At 38.5% G+C, this 13,844-nt stretch overlaps 1 protein-coding gene across 1 annotated transcript in view; it reads right to left on the bottom strand.

Moving 5' to 3' along the window:
• Positions 1 to 311: 311 nt before the first annotated feature.
• The window catches only part of CCDC34 (coiled-coil domain containing 34), an 18,037-nt gene continuing 4,504 nt past the window's right edge, over positions 312 to 13,844 (bottom strand). The window contains exons 3-6 of the mRNA XM_010710700.3: positions 13,719 to 13,825; positions 3,767 to 3,920; positions 2,425 to 2,566; positions 312 to 790 (exon numbers count right to left, since the gene is read on the bottom strand). Coding sequence (XP_010709002.2) covers positions 582 to 790; positions 2,425 to 2,566; positions 3,767 to 3,920; positions 13,719 to 13,825 — 612 coding nt within the window. The 3' untranslated portion in view covers positions 312 to 581. The remainder of the gene's footprint in view (positions 791 to 2,424; positions 2,567 to 3,766; positions 3,921 to 13,718; positions 13,826 to 13,844) is intronic.

The raw sequence follows: 13,844 nt of genomic DNA, 5'->3' as shown, positions 1-13,844 counted from the left end.
CATCAGTCCTCAGGTAAAGCTTCATGAGTTGTTGCTGCAGCTCTCTCCTCCTTGTTGGCCCATCCTTTCTGTCCTATAGGGCCTGTATCACCTCCACTGCAGTGCTCCAGCACAGTAAGCTATCAGAATGTATTTCCGTGGTCCCAATGTCATCACTGTTCTGTAGCTGAACACAGGTCTTCAGTTTCTTGAGATAAAGCCAAGAATTGTTTTAAAGTTTGTTATAATTAGCACTGTTAAAATAACCCAGTTATACTGTTGCCCAGAATAATGATCAGCTGCACAAAATAAGCCTTTCAATGACAAAAAAATGAGGACAGCAACAATCCCGTATGCTTTATTGACACTGAAGTACAGTTCCATTAAAATTGCTAAATGTCACTTAAAAAAAAAAAACAAAACGCATTGAAATTCAATACACAAAAGTCCTTGAATAACAACGTGATCAGTCAGTTACCTATAAATACAAAACCTGGTCACAACAACAACAAAAAAATGAGACAAGTTTGTATGTATAACTTTATACTTATTGTTCCAGCTCACTCAAGCTCATAAGAATGACTTTGCTTTCTGTACTGCAACTACTTTCTCTGAGAGGATTGTACACAAAGGTTGCTCTTGGGTTTATATATTACCGTAGGTGAAAACTTATGTGACTGACAAGATACAGATCTCTTACTGTTCTTCATGGTAAGAGCACTTTCTTCCTTTGGAGGAGGAATGTGTACTGGTTTCCAAGGAATGGGGTTGCAATATGCTGGAGCTGGATATGAATTTCCATTAGGACGCCCTAAAACATTTAGAAAATATATGTAACTGAAAAGGAATGTACTCAGAGGGCTTTATAATGCATGCAGTTCTAATAATCACCTAGAGTAAGATAGAACAGTGTCTTCAGAGGAATACAGTAAATGCATGTGGCAATTCAAATGATTCAAAGTGATAAATCTTCTACCTCTCTATTACCAATGACTAGTTTATTCCTCATCTGTATTAAAAAAAAAAAAGCAAGTTGAATTCTATGCAATATTCAAAATGCTCAATCTCTTGTATACTTAAAAGATGCATATGTATGTGAATTGGCTGCATCACATCACTTCAAAGGATTTAGAAATATTACTTCCTGTCACCACATATATAAAATACACATACTTTTTCCATCTTTGCTTAACTACAACTCTTCATTTTACTGAGGAGAAAAACATGCAAGTTTTCCACTATTTAATTAATTGTCTGCAATTATTAGCCTGGGGGACTTAGACCAGTATAAGAAAGCTGTAAAACACAGCAGAAGGAACACGTTGTTCTGTCAGTCACTTGTCTGTAGTGAAATTCCAGTGCACACATCATGAGGTTGAGTAAAACAAAGTCTATAACACATCCTATTGCATGAACACTACTGAGTATAGAAATACTTCTTAAAAAAAAAATAAAAATACTTAAGTGATTGCAGCTGTCAGGAAGTAATGAGCTACAAATGCAAAACATGAAAGCGAAGTGTATCATCATCTACAAGCAGATGTAAGCAAAAGAGCAACTGGTTGCTCATCTGCTACATGGATTTTCTTAAGCATTCAAAATCTAGGATTTAGGTCCTACAATATTTTCTGTCACAAACACAAATAATAATAATGATTTGATTCTATGAAAAAATAAAGATGAAAGTATAGGTTTTTGTTGTTGTTGTTTTTTTTAAGGACATCTAGTTAAGCAGTGAAATGTAAAACAAAATACTACTTCTTACTGCTCTTCAGCTTTTGTATCACGTGGAATTACAAACAAAACATAATAACAAAGTAAGACTCTCAAATCTCCACACCATCATCAGCATTCTCTTTCACACTTTCCCTTAAGAGTGAAAAAAGAATATGACAACAGATGTGAGGAGGTGTGAAGCAATCGCAAAGCTAAATGGAAACTGTCACTCAGAATAGAAGTTAAATCCCACATAACCCTTCTCAAGCAGAACTTCTGCCAGACCTTTATTAATCTTTGCATCTCAAAAACTGCCTCTTTTCTAACACGGACTCTGGTGCAACAAGAGGGCACGTGTTTTTTGAAACACAAGCACTAATTTTACAACTATGTCGACACAGCTGATATGCTTCACAGGAACCAGTAATTAGCCTGATAAGGAACTGAACAAGACCAAATTCGATTATAATTTGGTATGCCACATTATTCTCAAGTAACATTCTTTTCCTCTCCTAAATGACATAAATCACAGAATCAAAGAATCTATAAAAAACATACAAATGTCCAACCATAAAAGCTTTTCCAACTTACACCATATGGGATATTCATTCTCACGTGTCGAAACGAGATACTGGATGAAGATCTTAAACCAGCTTCATTTTACATTAAAAGATTAGAGGGAAGGAATCACATCCTAAGTCACTGCATATGTGTAGTAAGAGTACAAACCTGTAGACTTGCCCTGTGGAAAGCCATAACCATTTAATACAGGGCGCGGTTTATTTCTAGCATGACGTAGCCATTCATTAAAGATCTTCTCTGCTCTCTCTTTCTTCTCTTGCAGCTCAGCCTGCCTTTCTTTTTCTTTTTCCTGAAAATAGAATAATGTAAGATGTCTACAAAGAATGTCAGTATGTTTTTACAGGCATTGCAATTGGATTTAGATCAAGTTTAATTGATACTGTAAGTACTAACGAACTTACATTAACAAAGAGAGGACTAAAGGGAATGAATATTGGTTTAAATCTCTCTTAAGACTCCCATTTACTTTGGGAGTAACACAAAGTAACAAAGTTCCTTGTGCTGTGCTTCTTAGACATCCAACAGAGACACAGAATTGGTTTCAACAGGACACGAACACAACCAGTAGAGAACAGTTAAGTGTGTTCCAGTTACATGAGAAATTAGGAAAGTCTCCACAATTAAGGTCCTTGAGGCCTCTAAATTGGTCTGAAACAACTTAAGGTGATTTTAAGATAACCCAAAGGAATTAGTATAGACACTTAAGAAGTGCTCACGAATCTTTTTTGCACATTAAGAACGACAGCTGTAATTACAGCAGGAACATAGACAAATTCTTTTAACCACAATCCCCCTAACACTTAACAGTAGTGTAGTACAAATTCAATTGAAAAAATAAAACTGTACCATTAATTAAATTTAATTACAATCAGTCAATTTTAAGCATAATAGTTGTAGTTGCCCACTCGTTTTCAGGCACAAGCATTACCCAATATACAACATCTATACATGATTTGCCCCAGGACCTCAATGTCTGTGTTTTAGGAAGCTTGCAACATGTAAGGGGTCTTCTAGAGCACACTATAAAAATAAATAGCAGGTTAATTATTCAATCTGAATTAAGATTAAGATTAGGACTCCCAGCATCAGACTGGTATAGAGAAATAGAAAGAAAAATACTTCTCATTTGTAACACGTTTAACAATCAAGATAGTAGTGGTGCTGAGAGAAAAATGACTAGAAGGGTGCCTATCTTCTGCTGGGGCTGAGAAATAAAGATACAGTTTGTGGTTCGTATTTCTGTTTCTCTTCTCACATCACAGTTGCAGAGGGTTTGCTTGGCTCTGCAAAAGGCTAGTAACAAATATGCATTTAATGTGCATCTTCCTTTGCTGGCCACACCTCAATATCTTCAACGCATCAACAGTGTAACTTCAAAACTGTTCTTAACATACATCACTCCATCTGATAAATTCCAATTAATTTAATCAAGCAATATACTTAATATGTTAGGTAAAGCCATTCAAAGACATAATTAACTGACGAATACCTTCTCTTTCTTCCTCTTTTCTGACTCTTCAGCTCTCTTCTTCTTTAACCATTCATTATACTTCACTTTGGCCTTTTCTTGTAACTGCATTTTTTCTAGTTCCTTTGTGGCTTTCTCTGCCATTTCTTTGCTCAATTTTTGTTCTCTTTCCCTCCTTTCCTAGACGAAATAGATCAAAGAAGAAGAATTTTCAAAGTGCAATATATTTCAAGGGGTAGTTATTTAGAGGAATGCTTTTATTACACAATTACAAATAAAATAATCATAACCCTGAAAACGAAACCTACTCATCACTAAACACGAGACATGATAAAAATTTATTTTCAGACTCTCTATACTATTATGCTTACTTTGATGATTATTTACTTAGACATCTTTTTAAAAAGACTTCCAACACTTCTCAGTATTTCTGGAAAAGAAATCCATGCTGCAACTCTTGATGAGCACGTTTTAGATTAAGAAGTCTACTTTTCAATTAAACTAGAGCAAACTGTGGTTCTAAATGGAAGGCAGTCCCTTCTGAGTCACTGACACACACATCAGCTCAGTAAGATATGATACACAGAGGTCTTATCATTTCTGTGTCTTTCCCAAGTGTGTGAATATAATGGCACACAGCATTTTGAGAGCCATTCTCTAAGCTAACGAGCACCTACTGAAGGAAGCATACTCACATGAAGACTAACAGTCCCACTCACTACCCTGTAACCTTCTGAAATGCCTGGGGTTCTACTGGTTCAGTACTCCTACATCTTAGCTCACTTAGCTCTGGAGAACCTGCATACACAAAAATCTTTACTAGACAAACTATACACGTGACTTGGAGGACAAACAGAAAACTTGAGATCAAAAAATTTGCATTCAGAGAAAAGAAGTGCTGAATAAAAATGTTTTTTCGGAGGGTAGGTAAGCTTCTTAGATAATGAATTCTTAATCACAAAACTTTAAATGAGCTTAGCCAGAATCATATAATCGTTTGAGTTGGAAGAGGCCTTTAAAGGTCACCCAGTCCAACTCCCCTGCAATGAACAGGGGAACCTATAGCTCCATCAGGTGCTCAGAGCCCCCTCCAGACTGACCCTGAATGTCCACAACGATGGGCATCCTTCACCTCTCCCAGCAACTTGTTCCAGTGTTTCCTTACCCTTACTGTAAAAACTTTTTTTTCTTATATCGAATCTACTTCTCCCCTCATTTAGTTTGAAACCATTTCCCCTTGTCTTATCACAACAGACCTTGCTAAAGAGTCCAGCTCCTCCTTTCTCACAGCCCCACTTTAGATACTGAAAAGCCTCTCTCACGACTGTCGAGAGCCTTCTCTTCTCCAGGCTGAACAGCACCAGCCCTCTCAGCCTGTCCTCAAAGGGTTGTTTTTGTGGTCCTCTGTGGTTCTCTGAGGGGAGGAGTGGCATTCCCCAGAGGACTTTGTGCCCAGAGGAAGAAAGATGGAGTTCCTGGCAGGACACCAGCTGCTCTCCCTCTTGCAGGCTCTCGATTTCACAGCACAGAAACACATGGTTCCCTCTGCAGTCTACAGCATAAGGTCTCAGCTTTGGACACTGTCATTTTGTTTGATTTTGTTGGATTTAGTAAAATAACGCCGCTCTGTTGTTGTTGTTGTTTTTTTAAGACCCACCTACTATCTCCCTACCCCTCCTTGTCCCCCCCCACCCTTTCTCTCCTGAGGCTCCAGCCCAGGAGTGCCCTGCCCTAAATGGTTAACACTTTTGTTGTTGCTGTTTCTCTTTGGGCCTGTGCCCCCTGTCTGGGACACAGATATAGAGAGAACTCCATGACACCAGGGTAGATTGGATGGGAAGGACTGGCTCCTTCGCCCTGCTTTTGATGCAGCCTAGGATACAGTTGGCTTTCTGGGCTTTGAGGGCATACTGCTGGCTTGTGTCCAGCTTCCCATCCCCCAGTACCCCCAAGTCTTTTTTGGTAGGGCCGTGCTCTGTCCTTCCATACCTCAGCTTGTACTGATAGTTGGGGTTGCCATGACCCAGATGCAAGACCTGATACTAGGCTTTGTTGTACCTCACGAGCTGCACCTGGGCTCACTGCTCAGCCTGTCTAGGTCTCTCTGGATGAGGAATGGATGGCATCCCATTCCTCAAGAGCGTAGACCCCAACAACACACAGCTTGGTGTCATCCACAAATTTGCTGAGGGTGCACCTGATACCAGTCGATGTTCATCGACAAAGATGTTAAAGAGCATCAGTCCCAGTTCTGACCCCTTAAAGGACACCATTTGTCCATGATATCCATCCAGATGTTGAGTTACGGACCACTACTCTCTGGGTATACCAGTTCCTCATTCACTGAACAGCCCACCCACAAAATGCATTTATTTTCCATTTGGAAAGAAGGATTTTGTGGGGGACTGTATTAGCTACTATCTAATTGCTGCCCCAAAGTTAAGTAAGGCCCTATGTGAACAACAACATGCCGTGCATACTACCGTGAAAGTCAAAGCTACTGCTGAAGTTGTACTTCCAAAAAGGAATTGCAAGGACTGGGAGGGTTCCATACAGAATTGCAGACTCCACAGCTGCCCAGAAATTATTCTGCAAATAAATCAGAAGTGCTTCCTTTTTCTCTCTAGCACAAAACAACTCCTGCAGAAAGGTGGTTTACATCACATTCCCAGCTGCTTTAATAATCTGGTTTGTGTCAAGCTCCTGTCACTCCAGCCTTCCCAGCTTCCCCCCATTCTCATTTCTTTTTCTTTGATAGACAAGCCTATCAAAAAGGCTAAGAATTCTTCAATCCTTCCTTCAATAGCTTCCACATATGTAAGGGGAAGGGAAATTATATAATTTGTTTACGTGTGGCGTTGTCAGATTGAGTTTTAAAAATTCTCTTTGATCTTGTGTTCCAAACAGACATACCTATTCACTAAACCACCAGTAAGTTTACATGTACTTTAAAATATGATTACACACGTTACATAAATTAAAGTATTGATTGTAAAATGTCCCATTACTTATTGCAGGAAGAGCCTGTTCTCCTGCCACTCCACCCAAACACATTATTAAGCAGAAAGGATACAAATCTGGCCTGAAGGTTCACTGCTATGGGCTGCGATCCTATCAGGTCTCGGAACCTAATAAAGACTGGGCTGGGTCAGTACTTGGAAATCCCCCACCCAGAACAAACCCAGCCATGGCACAAAGCAGTCCTGGTGACTCAGTGGGCAGTGTGTGCCTTACTGAGTCAGTATCAAACCAGTGTCTCATCAACAGAACTATTAAGCTTTCAAGAAAAAAAAAAATAAATCAGACCTGTGTATATGTTGAGACTTGTCAAAGAAATTTTAGATTTGATGAGGCATCACACTTTACTGCCTTCTGCCAAAAAGAATTTCTAAGGCAGAAAATGAGCCCAATTACCACTGAAACAGAGACAACATATCCAACTGGAAGAAAATTAATAAAACATACATGCCTGTATTTTCATATTAATAATTAACTGAGAGGCCGCATAAAGCAGAGCTGCTTTATATTCTGCATTTTCTACATACGGTCTCATGGCAGGGGGGGCAATCTTTAAAGGTCCCTTCCAACCCAAACCCATGTCATGATTTTGTAAATAGAAAGATTTCCAGAAATCTAGGCTGTTTGGATTTTTTAAGATACTTCTCACAACAACTGTTTTCCTGTTTTCTACTCTACAAATATGACAGTGTTTTTCTTTTCTGACATGCCCCATGATTGCACTGCACAGTTCTGACATCTTTGCTTCTGTATTCCAGCATCATTGGATACTGAATGATTGGTGAAATACAGGAAAAGACCACACTGTCAACATCAGAACATATATGCAAGTTTCCTTATATATCTTCACAGCAATCTGGAATGTCAGCTGCATTTACAACTTCAGAAATAGGGGTCGTTCAGCTAATTGTTATTATCTTTTCAATTTAGTCCTATCACAAAGCTCAGTCACCAACCCTGGCTCACATAAATATGTCTATAACCTCTCCAGAACTGGCAAGCAAAAAAAGACAAGAGGAGAGAAAGGAAGTCAGTGATAGAACACTACCACCGGGCAGGGTTACAACAAGGTTCACAAAGTCAGTGTGGACTCTATTACAGTCTAGAAGTTGGAGAGTTCTAAGACAGAGCATCGTTCTGCTGAACTGTGTTTCTTTAAAGAATTATCATGTGGTTATTTGCTGTAAGTGACAAGCAGAAAGTCTTAGTGTGTTTGGTCCATGAATATTCTCAAGGTCTTCAGAAGAACGCAGACTCCGTGAAAGCTGCCACAAAACACAATTGCTCTCACTTTAATCATCTGTCACTCTGAATTCAAGCTCTGCAAGACTACCCACAATTAAGTTTAACACTGAATGTGAGAAATTGGTTCATTCTACTGCAGAAATCTAAAAGTAAGCCTTACACAAATAAGATCCGGGTACAATCTGAAGTTATATAGATTGGCCTTGCACAACCTCAAAGATAAACTCAACATGAAGGGACATCAAACACTGTATTAAAAAAAAGAGACTGTTTTGTAATGCATTCCACATTCCGGGTTTAGATGCTTAGAAATATCACTCCTTCATAAATATAATGAAATATTCATTAACTGGAAGAAAGACAGCATGAGCATGACTTTTTAGCTTGAAAGTCATGCTCAAACTGCTGAACAATCTGTATGCTGTATTAACAATAGTGAGAGGTAACATGCATTCAGCAGTCTTTAGAAAAAGGATTGTGATGCAAGTCTCTCTTCTGTAAGGAATCATACAGCATATCAAGAAAGAGAAGCTGTCTCCAAGAATATTGCCATTCGTTGTTTCGTAGCGTGATGGCTCCAACTTCCATATTTCCTCTTGCTTCCTCCTTAAAAGGACTGCCAGCCAAAAGCAAAATAAATGATAAAAAGATGTATTTTTCAATGAAAAAGCAGCAATAGCAAATTCTCCCATCCTGTAACTTTTCGCATGACAATGGTGTTTTTCAGCAAGTAAGGAAGTCTTGCTGAAAGAAATCAAAGAGGAATAAAAAATCTGGCCATCAAAATTCTAAGAGTAACATCTTTTTTGCTCATACTTAGCTTTAAGAAAAAATAAAAAGCAATGTCTTGTTCTCTTGTCAGTGACACAACACATTTGGGATGTTAGTCAAATTAATATTGGCAGCAGAATATTTTTTTATTTCAGTGCAAGGTGTGTAATTTTACTCTTTACTCTCTCAGCTTTGCTGGATATCACATTAATATAACAATGTATTACATGCAAGTTAAAGGATATTAACAAGATGAGTTAGAGAATTGCAGCTGTTTACGATGCAAACATTCTGCTTTTGAGATTCCAGTTACTCTTGCAAATGTGTATTACATACACATACAGGTTTGGGCTGGGATTAAATTTTCTTCATAGTAGCTTATGTGGTTCTGTTTTGGATTTGTGACCAAAACAATGTTGGTAACACAGCAGCGTTTTCTATAGGGCTGAACAGTCTCAAGGCTTTCTGTTTCTCATGCTGTCCACCAGCAAGTAGGCTGGGGGTTCTCACAAAGCTGGGAGGAGATGCAGCCAGGACAGCTGACCCTAACTGACCACAGTGATATTCTGTATTATATGATGTCATGCTCAGCAATGAAAGCTAGGAGGAGGAAGGAGGAGAGGGAGGGAGACATTTGGGATTACAGCATTTGTTTTCTAAAGTAACCATTAGGCACAATGAAGCCCTGCTTTCCTGGCAATGGCTAGATGTCTGCCTGCACGTGGAAAGTAGTAAATTAATTCCTAATTTTGCTTTGCTTGCACATGAAGCTTTTGCTATACACCTATTCAACTCTTTTCATCTCAACTCCTGAGCTTTCTTGCTATCCCTCTTCCAGCTCTCTTCCCCATCTTGCTGTTGCATGGGAAGATACAGAGGAAAGTGAGAGAGCAGCTGTGTGGTGCTTAGCTGCCTACCAGGGCTAGCCAACAATATGTAATGGAAGTTCCTATACATAAACCTAATATATACACAAACTGATTTACCTTGATATTTCTAAGTTTATATTCTACCAATATTATAAAAATGAAGTAGTTCAGCAGCTAATAAAGGTGGATTTCACAGAATTGGAAAGTACATTAAATAGATTGCAGACAGTGAAAAGAACTGCATCAGTATCAATTTAAGTGTTTAATCAAAAACTGCTGTCGTCAGTCCTCACTTTTAATCTAAATACTTTATTCTGCATGAATTCATAAGAGGTTTCTGTAAGAAATTCATAACATAATACTCTAAAGAATTAAATGGTCACATTATTTTACAGACGTTTCACAGTCCATGCATCCACGATGCATTTCTCAAAGCACCTGGTACTCTGATTTGATAGCAATTAATCACTGTATCACTACTTAAATGTACCTAATTTAAGCATTCAATCCCACAGCTGTTGATAGGAACCAAAGAGACTTCACATCTGTGCATCAACAGTTAGGTAAAGAAGAAACTTGCTACTGTTAACAACAAGCTTCCTATTCAACAAATAGGGCAGAACAACAGGGAGTTGGTCATATGTAACTGGGGTTCTTCAGATATGGACTTGTAAACACAGCACTCTTGAAACCTTAGACCCAGATTATGTTTAGAATCTATCATAGGAGAGGCTGGGACCCTGTTTACATGAAGAACATTTGGTGTGAGACCATATAGAAATCCATAATCAAAACCATCCTCAGCTCTTTCCAGAAATATCTGGAAGAGGATGTAGAGGAAAGAAGAAACGGGATCTGGAAAGACAAAGGTTTTATAAACCAATGAGTTCTGTGTACTGCTCCTCATCCATGAGAGATAAGATTCTGAGAGTAAAGTCAAAAAAAAAAAAGAAGCATGAGAATGAAGAAAATAAGCTTTCACAACCACTAATTCTAATCTAAAGGAATGAGCCAGTGGTTAGTTTTCAATGTCTATTCAAACTTTAGAGCTACGATGATGGGGGGATTCAAGGATGTCAATTCCTTTACTTTTAAGCTTCACAGTTCAGCCATAAGTTGTCTCCAAAGAGCTCGTTAGTGAACAGGAGTCTAACTACAGCAATTAGCAATCAAGCAATCATTTTAACATTAAGCATTAAGATGCATTCTAATGGCTTTGCTCGAAGTCCAGTTCTGTGTACCAGTCAAATCCATTTCAAAATAAGGCTACTTTAATAATGAAAACGTGACACTGGACAGCTCTGCTTTTCCAGCACTCGTAATCACACACACCTCATTTTTTATCCATAAACCTAACAGTAATGAAGAAAAAGATTCTGGAATCTAAATCCATGTCTGGAGATACCTTCAGAGTTAAAATATTTTGACCAATATTCCTGTGACTTGTAACACAGAGCTCTATTACATCTAAAACAGAACAAACCAGACAATTTACTGTCTGCCCACAAATGACTCAACCTTCAAAGACAGAGAAAGTAAAATTATTTTTGCCCAGCAGAGGTCTAGTATCTCAATGATTTGTAAATTTTGAAGGCATTATTAGAACCACAATAGCACCTGACAGCTGATTTTTACCAAGTTTCTCCTTCCTTGTGAGCTGCAAAATTCCTTTGTATTTCCATACATATTTCACAGCTTAGAACGTTCTCTGACAGTTCACTCTCAACCTCTGAAATCACAAAAACTTATTCACACCGAAGTTTATTAAATGGTGACCACAACTTGATTTTCAAAAATTATTTATGCAAAGTGACTGGAAGCATGCAAAAAGCCTCACATCACATGGTTTTTAATAGACATTAAATAAATACTGCCCTCAAGTACTTCTTCCTAACTTGAAGCTACTGGACTGTATGCAACAGTCAGAGCCCTACAACTGACACTGCCACGTAACCAAGTGCTACTGGCTTGATACATAGAAAAAGAGCAGAATTCTTTCAGGCCCACACAAATATTCTGGCGTGAATCTGCCTTATAAAGATTTTTCCAGCAGTGTCCTGGAGCTGCTTAAAGACTCTGTGCTCAGGATGAAGGAAAAAGTTCCACGTACACTCAAAGATCCCTCACTTCTTTCATCAGCACAGTGCTCAGCAAAGGGGAAGGATTCAGATTTGCAGAGATCACAAAGGTAACGTCCCTGAAAGGCTCATTTCTTGTAAAGCACTTTCTGTATTCTCTACAAAGAGGTGAGAATCATCAATAGGACACAAACAGGGTGTGTGCTTAATATTTATTTTAGTGAAGAAAACTGAGTTTTGTCCTCAAGGAGCACCTTTTTATGCTAATAGGAGGAAACAGAGACCTTTTGCACGAGTACATCTATTTTCTGAGAAAAATCATAGCAAGTATTCATGAATCCAACCTGAAACTTCACGTGAAATCAGTCACAAACACAGATTTAGCCACTGAACTGACGCACTTATCATTCAGTATGTGTTACCCACAGGTAATCTTGTAAAAACTTGTACTGTGGAGGAATATGCTGCAGAAATGTTAGAATTCTAAAGAAAGCTAAGCCTTCGAGAACCCTTTTTTTCTTGATTTGAGAGTGGTTTACAGAAGAGACAAGCCAATGAATCATCTGATTTAAATGAAAAACAGATTACTATTGGTAAGTGCTTGGGACGTGGCCTAAGAATGACCATAAGCTTCCAAAACATAACATGTACAAGTCCAAACACAAATACTTTCCTCCCCCCTGCTGTTCTCTGAGCTGATGCTGCCATCAGAAAGACCTGCTCATCCCACTGCCAGCAGAAAGGAAGGAGTTAATCAGTAAAGCCACAAAGCTAAAGTTACAGGAGGTCACAAATGGGTAGAGATGTACAGAAGCTGACTGAGATAGACAGACACCAAGGAGAATATTCAGTTTTGAACTGTGAAGTGAACCATTTTAATATGTAATCACACTTGTTCAAGCCAATGAATAGCTGCAGGAAGCTGTTAATTTCTGTTTTAGAAGGGGAAAATGTCACTGTACTGAATAATCAATCTTATACTTTTTGCTGAATACTTCAATAAGGAAAGTCCCCTTCCACACCATAATGAATGCTTAAATCAGGTTCAAGGTTATGCTAATCATCCAGTCAGCAATGAAGCTAAGAGAAATTAGGAAGCTAGGTTCAAACCCAAGTTTTTCTAGGGGTCCTAAGACTAAATTAGGCCTTGATACCTAGCCAAAAGCAGTGCTGTTGGGAAATCTTCCTCTGATTTTACTGAGAACCAGCAGTACGGAACAGTAAGAAATTGGAACTGCTACAGACCATAAGACAGTGAACAAATATGCCCTGAATTACCAGGGGCTAAACAAAACCAAATCTCCCCAACTTTTCTATTTTTACCACCCAGGACACACAGTGCTTGTATTATAAGAGAGCTGTACAGTGTCCTGTTGAGATCAAGATTCTGGCTGGTTCTGACATGGGATTTTGGCATCCTCTCCAGAGAAATGAAAAAGATTGCCTGATCCCATTGTGAAATGACTTTTTAAATGAAGAAATTCCCAGTTGCAAGCTGTGGGCTACCGATAATATCCTAAATCTGGCCTCACACCTCAATTATCTCTCTCAACTCCACCATGCTATTTTCCTGTCCACAATGGTATTTAAATAAATCCTTTTTCTGGCTCTATTTGGTGTACAAGACACTGCAGTTAAGTTGGAGACTATAATCAATATGCTAAGGCATTGAACCTAGGAAGTCAGAAAGCCTAGGGTATAGCAAAGATCAGAACCCCAGCTGTAATTAGCAGGCTACTGCACAAGATGTGAGACAATTATCAGTTACCTGACTATTCAGAAAACAAATCTCTTTGGGGAAAAAAAGAATAAAAAAAAAATCAGTCTTGGAAAATTTGTTAACTGTGTGAGCATGTTTTTGTAATTTTCAGTTAAAACAGTCTTTCTTTCAGCAAACTAAAACATGGCTGTCCAAACAGTCTAAGTAAACTGCACACAGGTTTACTTAAGCACAGCATGTGCCAGAATACTGGCAGCTGAAGTATAATTTACCTCTTCTCTTTTTTTTGCATCCATTCTCTGAGCTTCTTTTCGGCTGTCCTTTTCTTTCTCTCAAATTCTTCCTTTTGCTTCATCTTCTCAAGTTGTATATTCATCTCCTAATTAAAAAAAAAAACA

The sequence above is a fragment of the Meleagris gallopavo genome, chromosome 5, assembly GCF_000146605.3.
Source record: "Meleagris gallopavo isolate NT-WF06-2002-E0010 breed Aviagen turkey brand Nicholas breeding stock chromosome 5, Turkey_5.1, whole genome shotgun sequence".
NCBI lineage: Eukaryota > Metazoa > Chordata > Aves > Galliformes > Phasianidae > Meleagris > Meleagris gallopavo.
Note: the sequence above shows the minus strand (reverse complement) of the source record. Positions and strands in the feature narration are given on the sequence as shown.